General features: G+C 38.0%; 1 protein-coding gene across 3 annotated transcripts; it reads left to right on the top strand.

The window, feature by feature from the left end:
* The first annotated feature begins 8040 nt into the window (after positions 1-8040).
* Positions 8041-12925, top strand: nmu (neuromedin U). 3 transcript variants are annotated; one of them, XM_028445310.1, is made up of 8 exons: positions 8041-8313; positions 9240-9292; positions 9368-9430; positions 9525-9578; positions 10254-10328; positions 11893-11946; positions 12024-12070; positions 12793-12898. In XM_028445310.1, exons 1-7 carry the CDS (start codon positions 8178-8180, stop codon positions 12057-12059), a joined length of 471 nt encoding a protein of 156 aa, XP_028301111.1. In that variant the 5' UTR covers positions 8041-8177; the 3' UTR covers positions 12060-12070; positions 12793-12898. The 3 variants fall into 3 exon arrangements, with proteins under 3 accessions (XP_028301111.1, XP_028301110.1, XP_028301112.1); XM_028445309.1 differs by lacking the exon at positions 12024-12070 and having other exon boundaries at positions 11893-11963; positions 12793-12925; XM_028445311.1 differs by lacking the exons at positions 10254-10328; positions 12024-12070 and having other exon boundaries at positions 11893-11963; positions 12793-12925.
* The last annotated feature ends 1358 nt before the right edge of the window (positions 12926-14283 follow it).

Below are 14283 nucleotides of genomic sequence, written 5' to 3'. Positions count from 1 at the left end.
GTGTTGATTAGAAAGTCATTGAATACATTTGCATAAAAGTAACTTGTCACCACTGTGGCATTGGTGGTAGATTGTTTGTCTTGTAGAAGAGAGACTATTGAAGTATCCTTGGGCAAGACGCTGAATCATAGGTTGCTCTTAAATGTAGTCGAGTGTCGTGTGAATGTGCTGATATTGTAAAGTGCTTTAGGAACCACTTCAAATTAGTTTACATTTACAGTAATTTGTCCAAACTTGACGTTTGTAGGACAGCAGGGGGAAATGTTTGGCCACAATATGTTACTTGAGGTGTTTAAAACTACTTACAAGCCTTTTTTTCCCTTAGGTGATGAGAGTTACAGGAAATAGTAAATGATGCATGGAGTGTGTGTATCTTTTGGGTCCACTATGTGACATAGAGCAAAGCAATAAATAATTCTCAGAGGTGCTGTGCTTGTGCTACAGTTTTTGTGCTGATTTCCCAGATGATGATCATGACATGACAGGGATTTGTAAATTCAATGCTTATTGCACGTAGGACGCAGGTTTTTGCACAACTTTTTTTCAAAAGAGGCATTTCACATCCTTCATCATTTGTCAAGTATGACAATCTTTGCCTCACATGCAGATTAAAAAAAAAAAAAAAAAAAAGATTATTTGTTAAATATGTTTTAGCAGAGCCATTGTGTAGCTCTCTGTTGTCAACCTCATGAGTAATATACTTTCCCTTTATGGTGATACAAATTCAACAATTTGTAATAACTTTTGTTGTTCATAAATGCTGCACGCCAGAGTGATGTGAGAACATTAACGCAGTCTTCATTTTACAGATTTATTCTTTCAATATTGGAATGAACACAGTGTTGCAACACATTATCTCACGGGAGAAAAAGCATGACTAATACATGTGTTCGGGCTTTTATGTACGAAGAAATATCGTCCATTTTCAGCCCAGTGTGCACAATATACTTATTGTACATTCCAACTATATACTCACACATAGGCACAGGTGTTACAAACCAGATACACACAGCCATTATCTTTTTTTTTTTTTTTTTTTTATCCTTTCCACATGTTTTGCTTTTCATGATTCATCCTCAGTTTCTGCTGTACCAGTACTTATGAGTATATTTGTTTGTGAATGTCAAAGATCAGCAGTCCTTGAGGATGTTGGAAGCTAAAACCATTACTTTTGGGTCACTTTTTATGAACTCTCCTAAAGTCTATCCAATGGGGTTCACATGATAAAACTAAAATAGTGTAATCATTCATAGAGATTAGATTTCAGGGAGGACTGAGAAATAAAGTTGACCTGCAGGTGAGAGGTCCGCCTCTCCCTCTAATCATGAATTAATGTGCCTGGTAAACAAAAGGTATTTTTGTGCCTGAGCTGCAGTCCCAGGGGACGGTGACTGCATCTGCGTAATCTCCATTTGACATTAACGTTGGTGATTGATGGTTAGCAGTTTTTTTTTTTCTGTGTGGAATTTGAAATGTTTGTGTTGCTATCTGGATGGCATTTCGTGCAGCCTTCAGTGGGCTCCAAGAAGCCAACATCAGTGTTGTTTTTGAGCAATCCTTCTTATGTTTTTTTTTTGTAGAAATTAATAGATCAATCTGTGTGTGCAAAGGATAGCTTAAAGCTGCAGAATGTAAATTTTTGCTTCATTTGGTCAAAAATCCATAATCACCTTTGAGTATATTGCAATCCAAAGGGTTCTGAAAGGACAGTGTCATTTTACATCTTTTCTGGGTTTTATAGATGAGGTTTAGAAAGGAGTGTGACACCACTTTTCAGCCAATCAGAGATCTTTTTACAAACAGAGTGCTCCACGAGCTATTTTGGAGTGTTACTATTGGCTGCCTGACTAAAGTTGATGTGCGTTCTCTTCCTCTGTAGTAAAGTACAATGGCAGAGATTCCAGCAGGAGAAGTCTCCATCGAGGCGTTAGGCACAACAGTTGCACGGCATAGCAAGCGGAAAAAGGAAGACCAACTTGGAGACACAACAGAACAAAGGCAAAAATTTATTGGGGTAGAAAGTACCCATGGAGGTCTGCTTTGAGTCTGCCCGGACCTCCGTGACTGCGCAGGTTCTGCTCCATGTACTGGTTCGTGAAAACAAACAAAATACATTGCATGTAAACCTAAGAGAAGCTTATTCAAGGTGGAAAGAACAAAAACAATTAAATGTGTAAATATAGAGTGATACATGTATTCATGACAGAGTCTCAGTCTAAAACATCAGAAAACTCTCCAATAACACAAGATAAAGTCCCTACATTTGTCACTAGTCTAAATTGAAAAAAAGAGCTCCACAGTTGTGCTTGTTCACGAGGATACTGGTAAGGGAAGATAGATTTCTTGAATTTCCCTTTTGAGGATCAATAAAGGTCTATTCTATTCTAAACAGGGAGGGGAAGGAGAGTGTGATGGTTTCTGTACAAGTCTCACAATTCTACATACAGCAGCTTTAACTCCCACTGTAAACTCTTTTTTTAAATTTAGCTTTTGAGGTTTTCTTTAAAAAAAATCTCAAACAGCAAACGCTTAAAGCCCCTGACCGCAAACTAAAACAAAAATGGTCGAATACCCAATGCACCTGAGTGGCCTTTTTCTAGTTTTGGTATCCTCTTGCATCGCCAATCATGCAGTTCTTCCGTTTAAATCCCACCTGATTGCTGGAACACAAACAAACAACATAGCTGTGGGCAGCTGTGAGAGAACTTGTGTGGATGCTGGTCCCAATTTTGTAACCTTAGCCTGAGGTGAGGCCTTTGCTCATCACTGCCAAATTACACATCAAGAAAAACACACGAGGCAGCCAAAGTGAAGTTAGCATGAGAGCAGCTATTACATGAGCAATGTTCCAAGTAGGGCTCTCTGCTTGTTACGAGGGTCAATCATGTGTGCGTTTTTGTTTTAAAGTAATCATGTAATTTAAAGTAAAGGCTTCTGATCAGTGTGTGCGTGTGTGTGTGCGTGCGTGCGTGTGCGTGTGTTGTGCTGATGGCTTTTCTGGCCTTTTGAGAGTTGTGAAAATTTGGGAATTTCCAGAGCTGGGAGGAAAAAAATTCAACTGTTGACATGTTTATTTTTGGCAAACATTGAACACAGTTTGTGTCACTCATAAAATGTACATTTTTTTTGTTGTTGTTACAAAAACACAATAAACTTGAGGACACACTTGAAGCTGTTTATAGAGACTTCTGATTTTTTTTTATTAAAAGGAATTCAACAATTCGTCCAAAGATGTGGGTCCAAACAGTGGATAGCATTGGAAATACCCAAACTTGACACAAACACGCACACACAACTCATTTTCTCATTCTATCAATAATAAATATGTGCTCATTGTTTTTAAACAAGATATTTTTTTTCTGTCATCATTAAGAAATCAGACGAGTTGGTGTTTCCATAGCAAGAATTTACCTAACTGGCAGCCTGAGGGCCACAAGTGGCCCTTGATCTTATTTTGCGGGTTCCCCAAAAGTAAATGTGCAAAATGACTCCAAAATGACTCAAAATGATAAAAAAAAATTATGATATTACAAAACCAGCAAAATAGACAAAACGCTGACAGAAAACCTAACTGACTTCAAAAACAAACAAAATGAGAGAAAATTTATACTAAATGATACGAAAAACAGCAAAAACGCACAAACCACACAGACACAAAATGGCATAAAAAATACACAAGATGATAGTAAATCAAAATGAAAGTATAAACAAATAAGGCAACAACTGAAATATACATAAATGACAAAAATAATGTTCAAAAGTTAGATTCTAGATTCTACTTCTAGTTTTTAAATGCTTTTCATTTCATTCATTCCATTTCAGAGTGTAGCAAAGTGTGAGTCAGAATTAAGAGCAAATTGAAACTCTTGTGTAATGAAACAGTATTCCTCCGTCATTACTTTCATGTTTTTACTCTAATGTTTTAATCTCTAATTACACCAGAACACACAAATGTCAATCAACCACAAATAACTGAGATCATTTCAAAGGTCATGACATTTCAGGATTTCTCCAAAACAAAGATAAACCTGTCTGTCTCCTGAGATCCTGATTAATCTTCAACCCTCACATAGAGTTACATGACCTTATAAGCCTGTACATTGTGACACTCAAGTGACTCTGAATTATTCTACATCCAGATGTTAGGTCTGAGTGTAATGTAACGCATAATCATAAGGAAAAGTGTGAAATTAAAGAGACTATGGTAAGGATTGTAGCGACATGAGTGTGATAATTCATTCTGCTTCAAGCTTAATACATTTTGACTTTTATTACAATGTTTTCAAGTGATTTCTTTTAGAACACAGCAGTCTGTGTTACTTTGAATTGGCTTTCATTTTTACACCAACAGCAGAAAATGATCTCACTTCAATGGCGGGCTATGAAAACAGTAACTCAAAACAAAGCAATATCCGCTAACCAAGTGTTTTCATCTGAGAAAATCAAAGTGCTACTTACATCTGCTGCCAATGCATCAAGTATTATTCCTTAAACTCATGTGGTAAATGAGCTGAACACAACTGATCACATAGTCTCTCATCTCTGTGTGTATTTTATTATACTGCTGTAAATTACTTGATTGACCTGTTTTGGTTGTTGGAATTTCCTTTTTTGTTCCTTCTTTTGATTTCCCACTGTATCACTTATCTAAAAGATCTAATGTCTCTTTTCCCCATATGAAGAATCAGTTTAAAGGCAACTTTGTTGTATTATCTCAATGTTATGAAATGAGCAAAGTTGTCATCCATAATAAATTTTTTGGTATTCAACACAGACGAGAGAAAGAGATGAACTAAGGTACATAATCATGGTATTTTATTGGGTTGTGTTGCCAAGTTGGCACAAATGACCATTTCTAAAACAGGTTATTTTATGTTAAGGAAGTGAATTATGCAATAACTTTATGCCTCAGATGGGTGTCATATGTGTGTATCTTCCCCTGCCAGTTGGATAAGTTTCTTGTGATGAACAGCTCTAAGCATTATATAGGCTGTAAAAACCAAGATGCAAATACACAAAGGCAATGTTACAAAGATAGCTCTTTGGTTGCTTTTTTTCGATTCCATGGTGTCTACAGTCCAATGAAAGACACTTTGGATTTGGGACCAAAAAAACAGCATGTAGACATTGGTTGGACATCCTCATCCATCCATTAGCCCTATGCCCGGGAAATGCAACAAATGACTTTTTTCGGAAAATGTTATATTAAGATTGCAAATAGTGCTATGGATTAGATCTTTTATAATTTGTCAGAAAACCAGTCAGTATCTGGTGTGACCTATCCTGGCAAGAGCCAGATTGATGTGTAGCCCTCCCTCAAACTCGAGTTCTCCACATCGATCTGGGTCTGTGTCTGGCAAATCCTTTCGGAACCAGGAAGCGACATGAACAGAATGCTTGAAGCTGCTTGGGCAAAGCGCCTGTCCACCATGATTTGTTTTAACCAATCACAAGGTAATAAATGATGATGTAGTAATCGGGATGCGCTGTAGGGAAGCTGCTACAACAACAACAAGGCTCCGCTTTGCCGTCTTTATCGTCCCAAAATGCACAAAGCGCCTCTCGCTGTTAGTCTTTCGAAAATGAAATGCTGGGGTCTTCTAAAACTGAGTTTATAGCAGCTTCCACACGTTCATCATCTTGCGTCGACATCTATCTATTTTGATTCGGAGTTATGCTAATAGCAGTAGCTCAGCTAGTTCCTCTCCCCGCAACTGCGCATGCGGCAGTTTTGCTTCGGTGCTTCTGCCTTCGTCATACCCGGATATCCCGCCTTAAACCACAACACTGCCTCGTGATTACTTAGAACCGCTACGGTTCGGATTCGAAAGGCAAAGGCGGGAAAAGCACAAGATGGATTCTGGTGTTTGTGAACACCAGGAGAATCCATCTTGCATACAAGGTTAGGTGTAACCACCATTTGCCTCACACAGTGGAACACATCTTTGCATAGAGTTGATCAGGTTGTTGATTGTGGCATGTAGAATGTTGGTCCACTCCTCTTCAATGGCTGTGGGATATTGCTGAATACTGGCAGGAGCTAGAACACGCTGTCGTATACGCCAATTCAGAGCATCCCAAACATGCTCAATGGGTGACATGTCCGCTGAGTATGATGACCATTCCAGAACTGGGATGTTTTCAGCTTCCAGGAATTATGTACAGATCCTTGCAACGTGGGGCCGTGCATTATCATGCAACATGAGGTGATCGTCGCCGATGAATGGCACAACAATGGGCCTCAGGATATCGTCACAGTATCTCTGTGCATTCAAAATACAATCAATAAAATGCACCCGTTTTTGTTGTCCATAACATACGCCTGCCCATACCATAAGTCCAGCACCACCATGGGCCACTTGATCCACAATGTTGACATCAGCAAACCGTTCACCCACACAACGCTACACACGCTGTCTGCATCTGCCCTGAACAGTGAAAACCGGGATTCATCCGTGAAGAGAACACCTCTCCAATGTGCCAGATACCATCGAATGTGAGCATTTGCCCACTCAAGTCGGATACGACGACAGACTGCAGTCAGGTGGAGACCTCGATGAGGACGACGAGCATGCAGATGAGCTTCCCTGAGACGGTTTCTGACAGTTTGTGCAGAAATTATTTGGTTATGCAAACCAATTGTTGCAGCAGCATGTCCTGGTGACTGGTCTCAGGCGATCATGGAGGTGAACATGCTGGATGTGGAGGTCCTGGATTGGTGTGGTTACACGTGGTCTGCGGTTGTGAGGCCGATTGAATGTACTGCCATAAGACAGCTTATGGTAGAGAAATGAACATTCAGCAACAGCTCGAGTGGACATTCCTGTCGTCAGCATGCCAATTGCACGCTTATGGGGCTATTCATGTAACAAAAACTATTTGTGTGTGCGTAATACAATCTGTGTGTCAAAAACACGCACACGGATCAATGTACAGACACACGGATTGTATTACGCACACACAAATAATTTTGTTACAATGATGGCACCATACATGCTCCCTCAGATCTTGCAACATCTGTGGCATTGTGCTGTGGGATTAACCTGAACATTTTCAGAGTGGCCTTTTATTGTGGCCAGCCTAAGGCACACCTGTGCAATAATCATGCTGTCTAATCAGCATCTTGATATGCCACACCTGTGAGGTGGGATGAATTATCTTTGCAAAGGAGAAGTGCTCACTAACACAGATTTAGACAAATTTGTGAACAATATTTGTGAGAAATAGGTCTTTGTGTGCATAGAAAATGTTTAGATCTTTGAGTTCAGCTCATGAAAAAAGGGAGTAAAAACAAAAGAGTTTATATTTTTGTTCAGTGTAGTCGCAAAAAGAATGCACTTGCTTTAAAGACATGCAGACATCAAAAATGTATTAAGTGATTGGAGAGTTGTGCCTTGTTAAGGCTGTGGGAATCAACATTTAGAATTTCTTTTCATTGAAAATATAGAATGAAAAACACAACTACAACTGCAAGGTTTCAAAATACAAGTTGGAGCGTTGTACCCTGCAGGCCATGGACATTTAAAAAATATGACTAAAATATTAAGATTTTTTTTTTTTAAGTTGAATCACTAAATTTGACCAAATCTGCCCTGTTAGTGCAGTGGGAATGGACATTTAAGGCAACAATGTATCCTTCTGAGTCTTTTTTAGTAGAAGCTAAACAAAGTACAACTTTTTTTTTTTATGAACAAAGTTTCAAAAAATAATATGGATAACTTAAACTTCATTGTTTGGGCAGTGCAGTAGGAATGGACATTCAAGGAAAAAATTGATCAGGGTCTTTGTTTATGGAAGCTATTCAAAATTGTTTTAAATAATAATACATTTGACAAAGTTTCAAAATCAAATTTGGAAAGTTGTGTCCTGAAGATGCAATGGGAATGACCATGTCAAAAAAAAAACAAAAAAAAAAAAACATTTCAGCCTAATATCCCAGTATCTCTCCAGCTTCACCGCGGTTCATCACTTTTACGCACGATGATTGATTCTCTGACGCAAAGAATGCGCGCACCGCTCAAAGGGCGTGTGAGTGTCTGTGTGTGCTAGAGAGTTTGTGCGACACAAGCCTTCATCCTTTTACTGACGTGTGAGACAGAAACTTGACAGAACAGAAAGCAATCGTAGAAAAAGCTCCGAGTTAACGAGCGGGCCAGGCAAAGGAGACGAAGGAGGGGATGAGCGTCCACAGACAGCCCGTGGAGCACGGAGCCCTCAGCGCTGCGCTCAGCTTCAGCAGCACCATGAGTCCGCTCAGCACAGCCAGCTTCACCCTCACAGCCCTACTCATCCTCACCACAACGCTCTGCCAAAGTAAGTACGTTCCATTTGCTTCCAAGCATCCTGTTGTTTATCTACGTTAATATTTCTATCATTTTGCGCACAGCAGATTGTTTTATCTGACACAAAAGTTTTTTTTTTTTTTTTTTTTTTTTTTAAAAAAAACACAAAAACAAAAAAAACAAAACTCAAACTAATAAAACTTTACCAATAACAGAAGTGACTTCAGATTATAATTTAAGACAGTAAGTAATTATTGACCTTTTCCATTTAATTACCCCCTGTGGGTCATTTACAGCATCTACTGCGTTTTAAAATCATCAAAAAACTAAAAAAATAAAATAATTTAAAAAAAAAAAAAACAGTTGGCAGTGACAGTTATTGTTACAAGTGTTTTATTTCAAAATTACTTTATGAACTGTATTACTTTAAGATCATCATCTGTTTTTTTTTTAATCTCTCTGAAACAATTACATTTATGGATTTTGATTAAAATTAGCTCCTTCCTAATTCTTAAACACAATAGCGTGAAAGAAGATAAACAAACGTAGCCTACATAACACATTTGCAACTCTCTTTCACTAATAGTCACAAAAGCCTAGACATTCATTGGATAATTGGGTAATTTGGATAATTGGCAAAATAATAGACATCAGATAGATAGATAGATTCTGCTGTAAAACATCACAATATTTATTTTAGTAATGCTTCCTCTGCAATTATGTCCAAACACGTGCATGGAGAATGTTGGGCATCACGTGGACCTCACATATAGTAATAATCAGACCTCCTTTGTCGCTGTGTTATGGATGAATGAAAACTTTATACATGTCTTTCAGTTCACATTGTATGTTCTGACTAACCATCCTGCATAGGAGATGAAGAATGTTTGTTTTGTTGCTTGAAAAGGACAATGTAAAACTATGATTTGTCTCCTTCTGTGTGGCGTGAAACACAAGGTGCTCCCGTTGATCTTCAGCAGGACACGACCCAGAAGCAGACACTTAACCAGGTATGCAGCTGCAAATGTATGTGCCTTTTTCAATTAAAATCCTTATGTCTGTTGGTGTACGCCTCCATTATACAGTCTGCTGGTCCACGGGCATATGCCATGTGCTCATCCTACCTTTCTGCACAACGTAAATTGTGGGTGAGAAAGATTTGATGCTAAAACAGCTGATGAAATTCACCTAGCACATGCACGAATAACATTAATATTAAACGACGTGTGGTCTTCTTTTCAGACATCTGACATCTTAGGAGAACTCTGTGTCATGATCCTGGTTCAGAAATCAAAGGTACATCAGCTTCTTCTTATTCTCGGAAATCTCCTCAACCATTTCTTGGCCGATATCACAATTAGCATTTGTATTTAGATATTGACTATATTTTTGATCAGTAATACAAATATACAATGATCAGGGATGCAAAAATATGAGTTAAAGTCAAATTTGCAGTAAAAATATTCGCTAACAAGATGAAGGTTTTTATTATTATTAGCATTTTATCTGCGAGAGGCTGATGGTGATTTTAAAAATTGAATCGATAATGAATAGCAATTGGAATTGTTTTTGTTTATCACGATGCAGACAGTGGCACATGTGTAATAGATTTGAATGAGTAAAATTTGATCTTCAGAAAAAAGTTGACATCCTAAATGGTGCACTATACAGAGTTATTTATGTTGCCTACACCCAGCTCAGAGTTTGATACATGTGGCATATCAGAGCACAGGTGGTACATTATTCCATAGGTTTTAATTGATTTATTGCAGGTTAAACTCCAAATCCCTCCAAAACATAAAGATATAATCTCAAGAGGCAGAAACAGCTCAGAGAATGCACTAAAAGCCTCAAAGGAAATTCGTATTATTATAGTGTTAGTGTTGCAGGTTCTAATGCATAGATTAAAGGGGACTGTTTTCTTTTGTATGTGTGTGGGTGTGTGTCTGTGTCTGTGTGTGTTTTCATCAGATCCCTGGGCTCCAACCTCTTCTCCATCGACTATCTCAACTCCATACCAGACAAGAAAGAGAAATCTTAATGCAGGTATACTCTAAAGGCCTATGAAAACATCCGGGATATCGCTGCAGACTTCATCTAACCAAACCATCACCGTCACAGAACAGCTGTACTACAAAGCTGGTTTTAAACAGGTTAACTTAAGCCAGCGGTTTCCAATGTGAATCAGTGCACGCTCACTTAGGAGGCAAAATTTGCAGCATTTTACCAATCGGAAACATAGAGAAACCGTGAAGAGCAACCATGAGGAACAATTCTTTAAAACATGAAGAATTAAAATGCATAATGCAGGCCAATCCTCAAGCAAAAGCAGGAAGGAAAGAATGCTGGCAGGAAATTGCAGACTCGTGTAAATTGGTGAGATTGTACACTTTTAATTTATCAGACAGTAAACGCACATATTCTGATCAGTTTAATATTTTTACTGCACAGACGTCTTTCTAATCACAGAACTACCTCATTTCGGGTGCAGTAAGCCTAAATCATATGGCACGAGTTCTCAAGTGGTTTCACCCTGAGACCCACATTTTGCCACGGTCATTAAATCATGACCCACTTTTTTTTTTTTTTTTTTTTTTTAGCATTCAACCAAACAATGTTAGTTTTTCAAAAATAGCTGTTGAAAACAAATATATAATCTTTTTTTGAACATAAATCATTATATTTTCCTGTACAGCATGCCTGTCAAAAGAAAAGTTTCTTTCAAAATAAAAGACAAGCCCAACATGAGAGACGTTAAGTTTTTATTTATTTCTAACCAGCTGTCCGCGACCCACTTTTGGGTCTCGACCCACCAGTTGAGAATCCCTGTCATAAGGTATACATTACCAGTATTTCATATAGCCTATTATCTAACAGAGGCTTTGCCACGTTGTGTGTAGCAGCGCTGCGTGTGTTTTTGCTAAATCCCTCAGCGTGCATGTAAACCTATGAGTGAATGAATGAATTCATGCCCATTCTTGGGCGGGTCATTTTCCAAGAGAGCTGATTGGTCAGGAGGTGGGGCTTTTGTACGGTGCTCTTATATGCCATTCAGCATAAGTTACCATGGTGATTTACCCCGGTCAGAGGTTAACCAGCGTCCTAGTGCAGAACACACAGGCTTAAGTCCAGAAGTTAGCTCGATAGGAGAGATCCGGCTTCGTAGTTTAGGGCCTATATTTCTACATTAATTTTTAATAAGGTGAGCAAAATGTTGGGATGATATATGACTTTATTTCATTCAGATCACTGTGTTCTAATAAGACATTATTGATAAAGCTGAAATGAAATGTGCACTATGTAACTAGTGCACTGTCATTTAGTTTGTTTGCTGCATATAATGATCCTATAATGTGCATCCATGCATCATTCTATGGAATACTTTTTTTTCCCCATCTGAGCTTCAGCGTAAACAGTGCTGAATGAGCTCAGTCTACATTAGTTGTTCTCCCTCTATAGCTGAGAGTAATTATGATCTAAAAATACTCACCCAACTCATTGCTATCCTTCTCTCAAGTGCTGATTCTGATAGAGTGGTCAGGAATGATTGGAGGTAAACACAGCTCCAGTTTGAGTGTGGAAGGTTGATTTGTGTGTGTGTGTCCAACAGGCTGAGATCCACAGACCAGCAGGAATCCAGAGCAGAGGCTTCTTCCTCTATCGGGTGTGCCTTTGTTTTAGGTGAAATATTAGAAAATAATTTGATCTGATCGTGTTTTAATCATCCACTTATATTTACAGCCACGTAATGGGAGAAGATACATAGAGCAACAATAATTGGGGTAAAGGTAAATGTTTTATTTATCTTTTGTCTTGGGATCATCAAGTCAAGAAACAATAATTTCAAAGAAGATAAGCAGGTCTCCAGCACCCCTAAGAATAGGGGTGCTAGATATAATGAACTAACCATGAAGTTTAAAAAAAAATGCAAATCTGTGGATAAACTTTATTACACTTTTCTTAGTCTTATCCCTTCCTCTTTTTTTTTTGTAGAATTATTATTAAAAACACCTCAATATTTGCAAACCGGGCTTTGTAAGGGTTTAATTCAAAAATATTTGATTTGTGTAATAAAACAAAACACCTCCCGATAGTCACCGTTATTGTTAAACCAACCAATAAAAAGCTGAATGATTATTGTTCATTTCCCTGCTCCAACACACCCCTGATGAACATTCATTTTTTCCATAATTTATTTGAATTATTGTGTCATTTAAAACAAATCATAACAAACAATAATTTCAGTAGAATTTCAAATGCTTTAAGGACTATTAGTATATTAGTTATTTCCATTTTGGGGTACGTAACTGTCAAAAAGTAAACAAGTATTTCCCATTCTGTAATTTTGTATGTCAGTGCTTGTGTGTGTAATTTAATTTTAGTTGTTAATTTTATTTTATTTTTTGCATCTTTTTGACTTGTGAAATGTATTTGCACCTGATGCTGCAGTGTCAGCTATATATTGCTCTATCTGTAAGTAACACAGTAATCCTCTGTTAATGTGCTGCAGAGTCTACTCTCCACCTGTAAATCTTAGTGTACGTAGACTACATTGACCCTGAAACCTGAGCTGCTGCACCACCACCACCACCACCACCACCGCCATCATCACTGCCCTCTGTCACTGCCCTCTGTCACTGCTGTCAATTATTGTTTGAATGTACAAAAAAATGAAAATTCATTAAAACACTATTGATTTGTCTGTTTTTGGAGTAACATGTGAGTCAACTTATTATAACCGATCCAAGTCAGAAACCGTCCTATTATATCTGTTTTTAAGTGGTCACAGGTAGGAAACAGACTTTGGGGCAAAGCTATCCATAGGAAAAATATAACCCCATTGGTAAACAAATATTTTTGCTTTGTTTTTGTTGTCTTAAGCAACATCATTTTGATATCAAAACGTTTGTTTCACAAATACAATTCAGGAAGTCCAACGCGTCTCGGTTAAAAAGCTCATTCAGCCCTGTTAGACCCCGAATTCTTACCAAAAAAGAAATGTAACAAAACCCGAAATGTTACGGCTGGTCAAAAATGTAACAAGATAAGGAGCCCAAAACATTATATATATATATATATATATATATATATATATATATATATATATATACACACGATATATATACACACACGCACACTTACGCATCTGCATCTGTATATGATACTGCACTCTTCATTGAAGCAATAGACCATTTATTCCATCCTCAGTCTTGTCATAAAATGATTACACTATTAGAGGACAATTCTATGCCTGGCCCATAATCTAACAATTTGTTAGATTAGTATGTGCCACAAGGGCACCAGGGGGCCCCAATTTTCAAATGACTACTCCTCCGTGAAGACTCGTTGAATCGGGCTGTAATTTGACATGGGCATTCTATGAGCGGATCTCAAGAGCCTCTTGGAGACCTTTTGGAAAGGGTGGTGGTAATTTCTACATTTATGGAAACATAGTCATGTGATATATTGTTTCAAAGGCAATTCAATGTAGATTACCATTTTACGTCGCACAATTTAATTTGTTTTACTTGGTAGAACCAAGTAATTTCACTGAATTCTCGGGAACGTGGTACGTGCTATTTGGCGCGGAGACGTTCCGTGGGCCCGGCCGTAGTTCATCAGAACTTGTTTATATAACAATTTGGGTCTTTTTACATTTTGGGTCATTGTTAAATATCTGGCTCTAAGAAGCCCTATGACTCTAGGCTACAGGAGGGATAGAATGTTAATGAACAGATAACAAAAAAAAAAAAAAACATGCTTGTAAGATGTATTAACATGGTTTATTTGTGTACACTTTAATGGTACACTCAAAGATTGAAGTAATTCTTTGGGTAATTGCTAATTAAGAGCTTCCTGTTTAGTCGTATAAAGATCCATAATATAATAGCGTATGCTAGTGTTTTGGTAGTCAAGACTGGTCTGGGTCTCGAGACCAAATTTTAAAGGTCTCGGTCTCGTCTCGGACTCTGAAGCATTTTGACTCGGTCTTGTCTCGGAC

This window comes from Gouania willdenowi, chromosome 4 (genome assembly GCF_900634775.1).
Source record: "Gouania willdenowi chromosome 4, fGouWil2.1, whole genome shotgun sequence".
Classification (NCBI taxonomy): Eukaryota; Metazoa; Chordata; class Actinopteri; order Blenniiformes; family Gobiesocidae; genus Gouania; species Gouania willdenowi.
Note: the sequence above shows the minus strand (reverse complement) of the source record. Positions and strands in the feature narration are given on the sequence as shown.

Excerpts from the sequence above, each read along its gene's own strand:
- nmu (XM_028445309.1), top strand. The coding sequence starts at position 8,178 with ATGAGCGTCCACAGACAGCCCGTGGAGCACGGAGCCCTCAGCGCTGCG. Across the intron at positions 8,314-9,239 it reads CACCACAACGCTCTGCCAAA|GTGCTCCCGTTGATCTTCAG; the intron begins GTAAGTACGTTC and ends GTGAAACACAAG. Across the intron at positions 9,293-9,367 it reads AGAAGCAGACACTTAACCAG|TCTGCTGGTCCACGGGCATA; the intron begins GTATGCAGCTGC and ends TCCATTATACAG.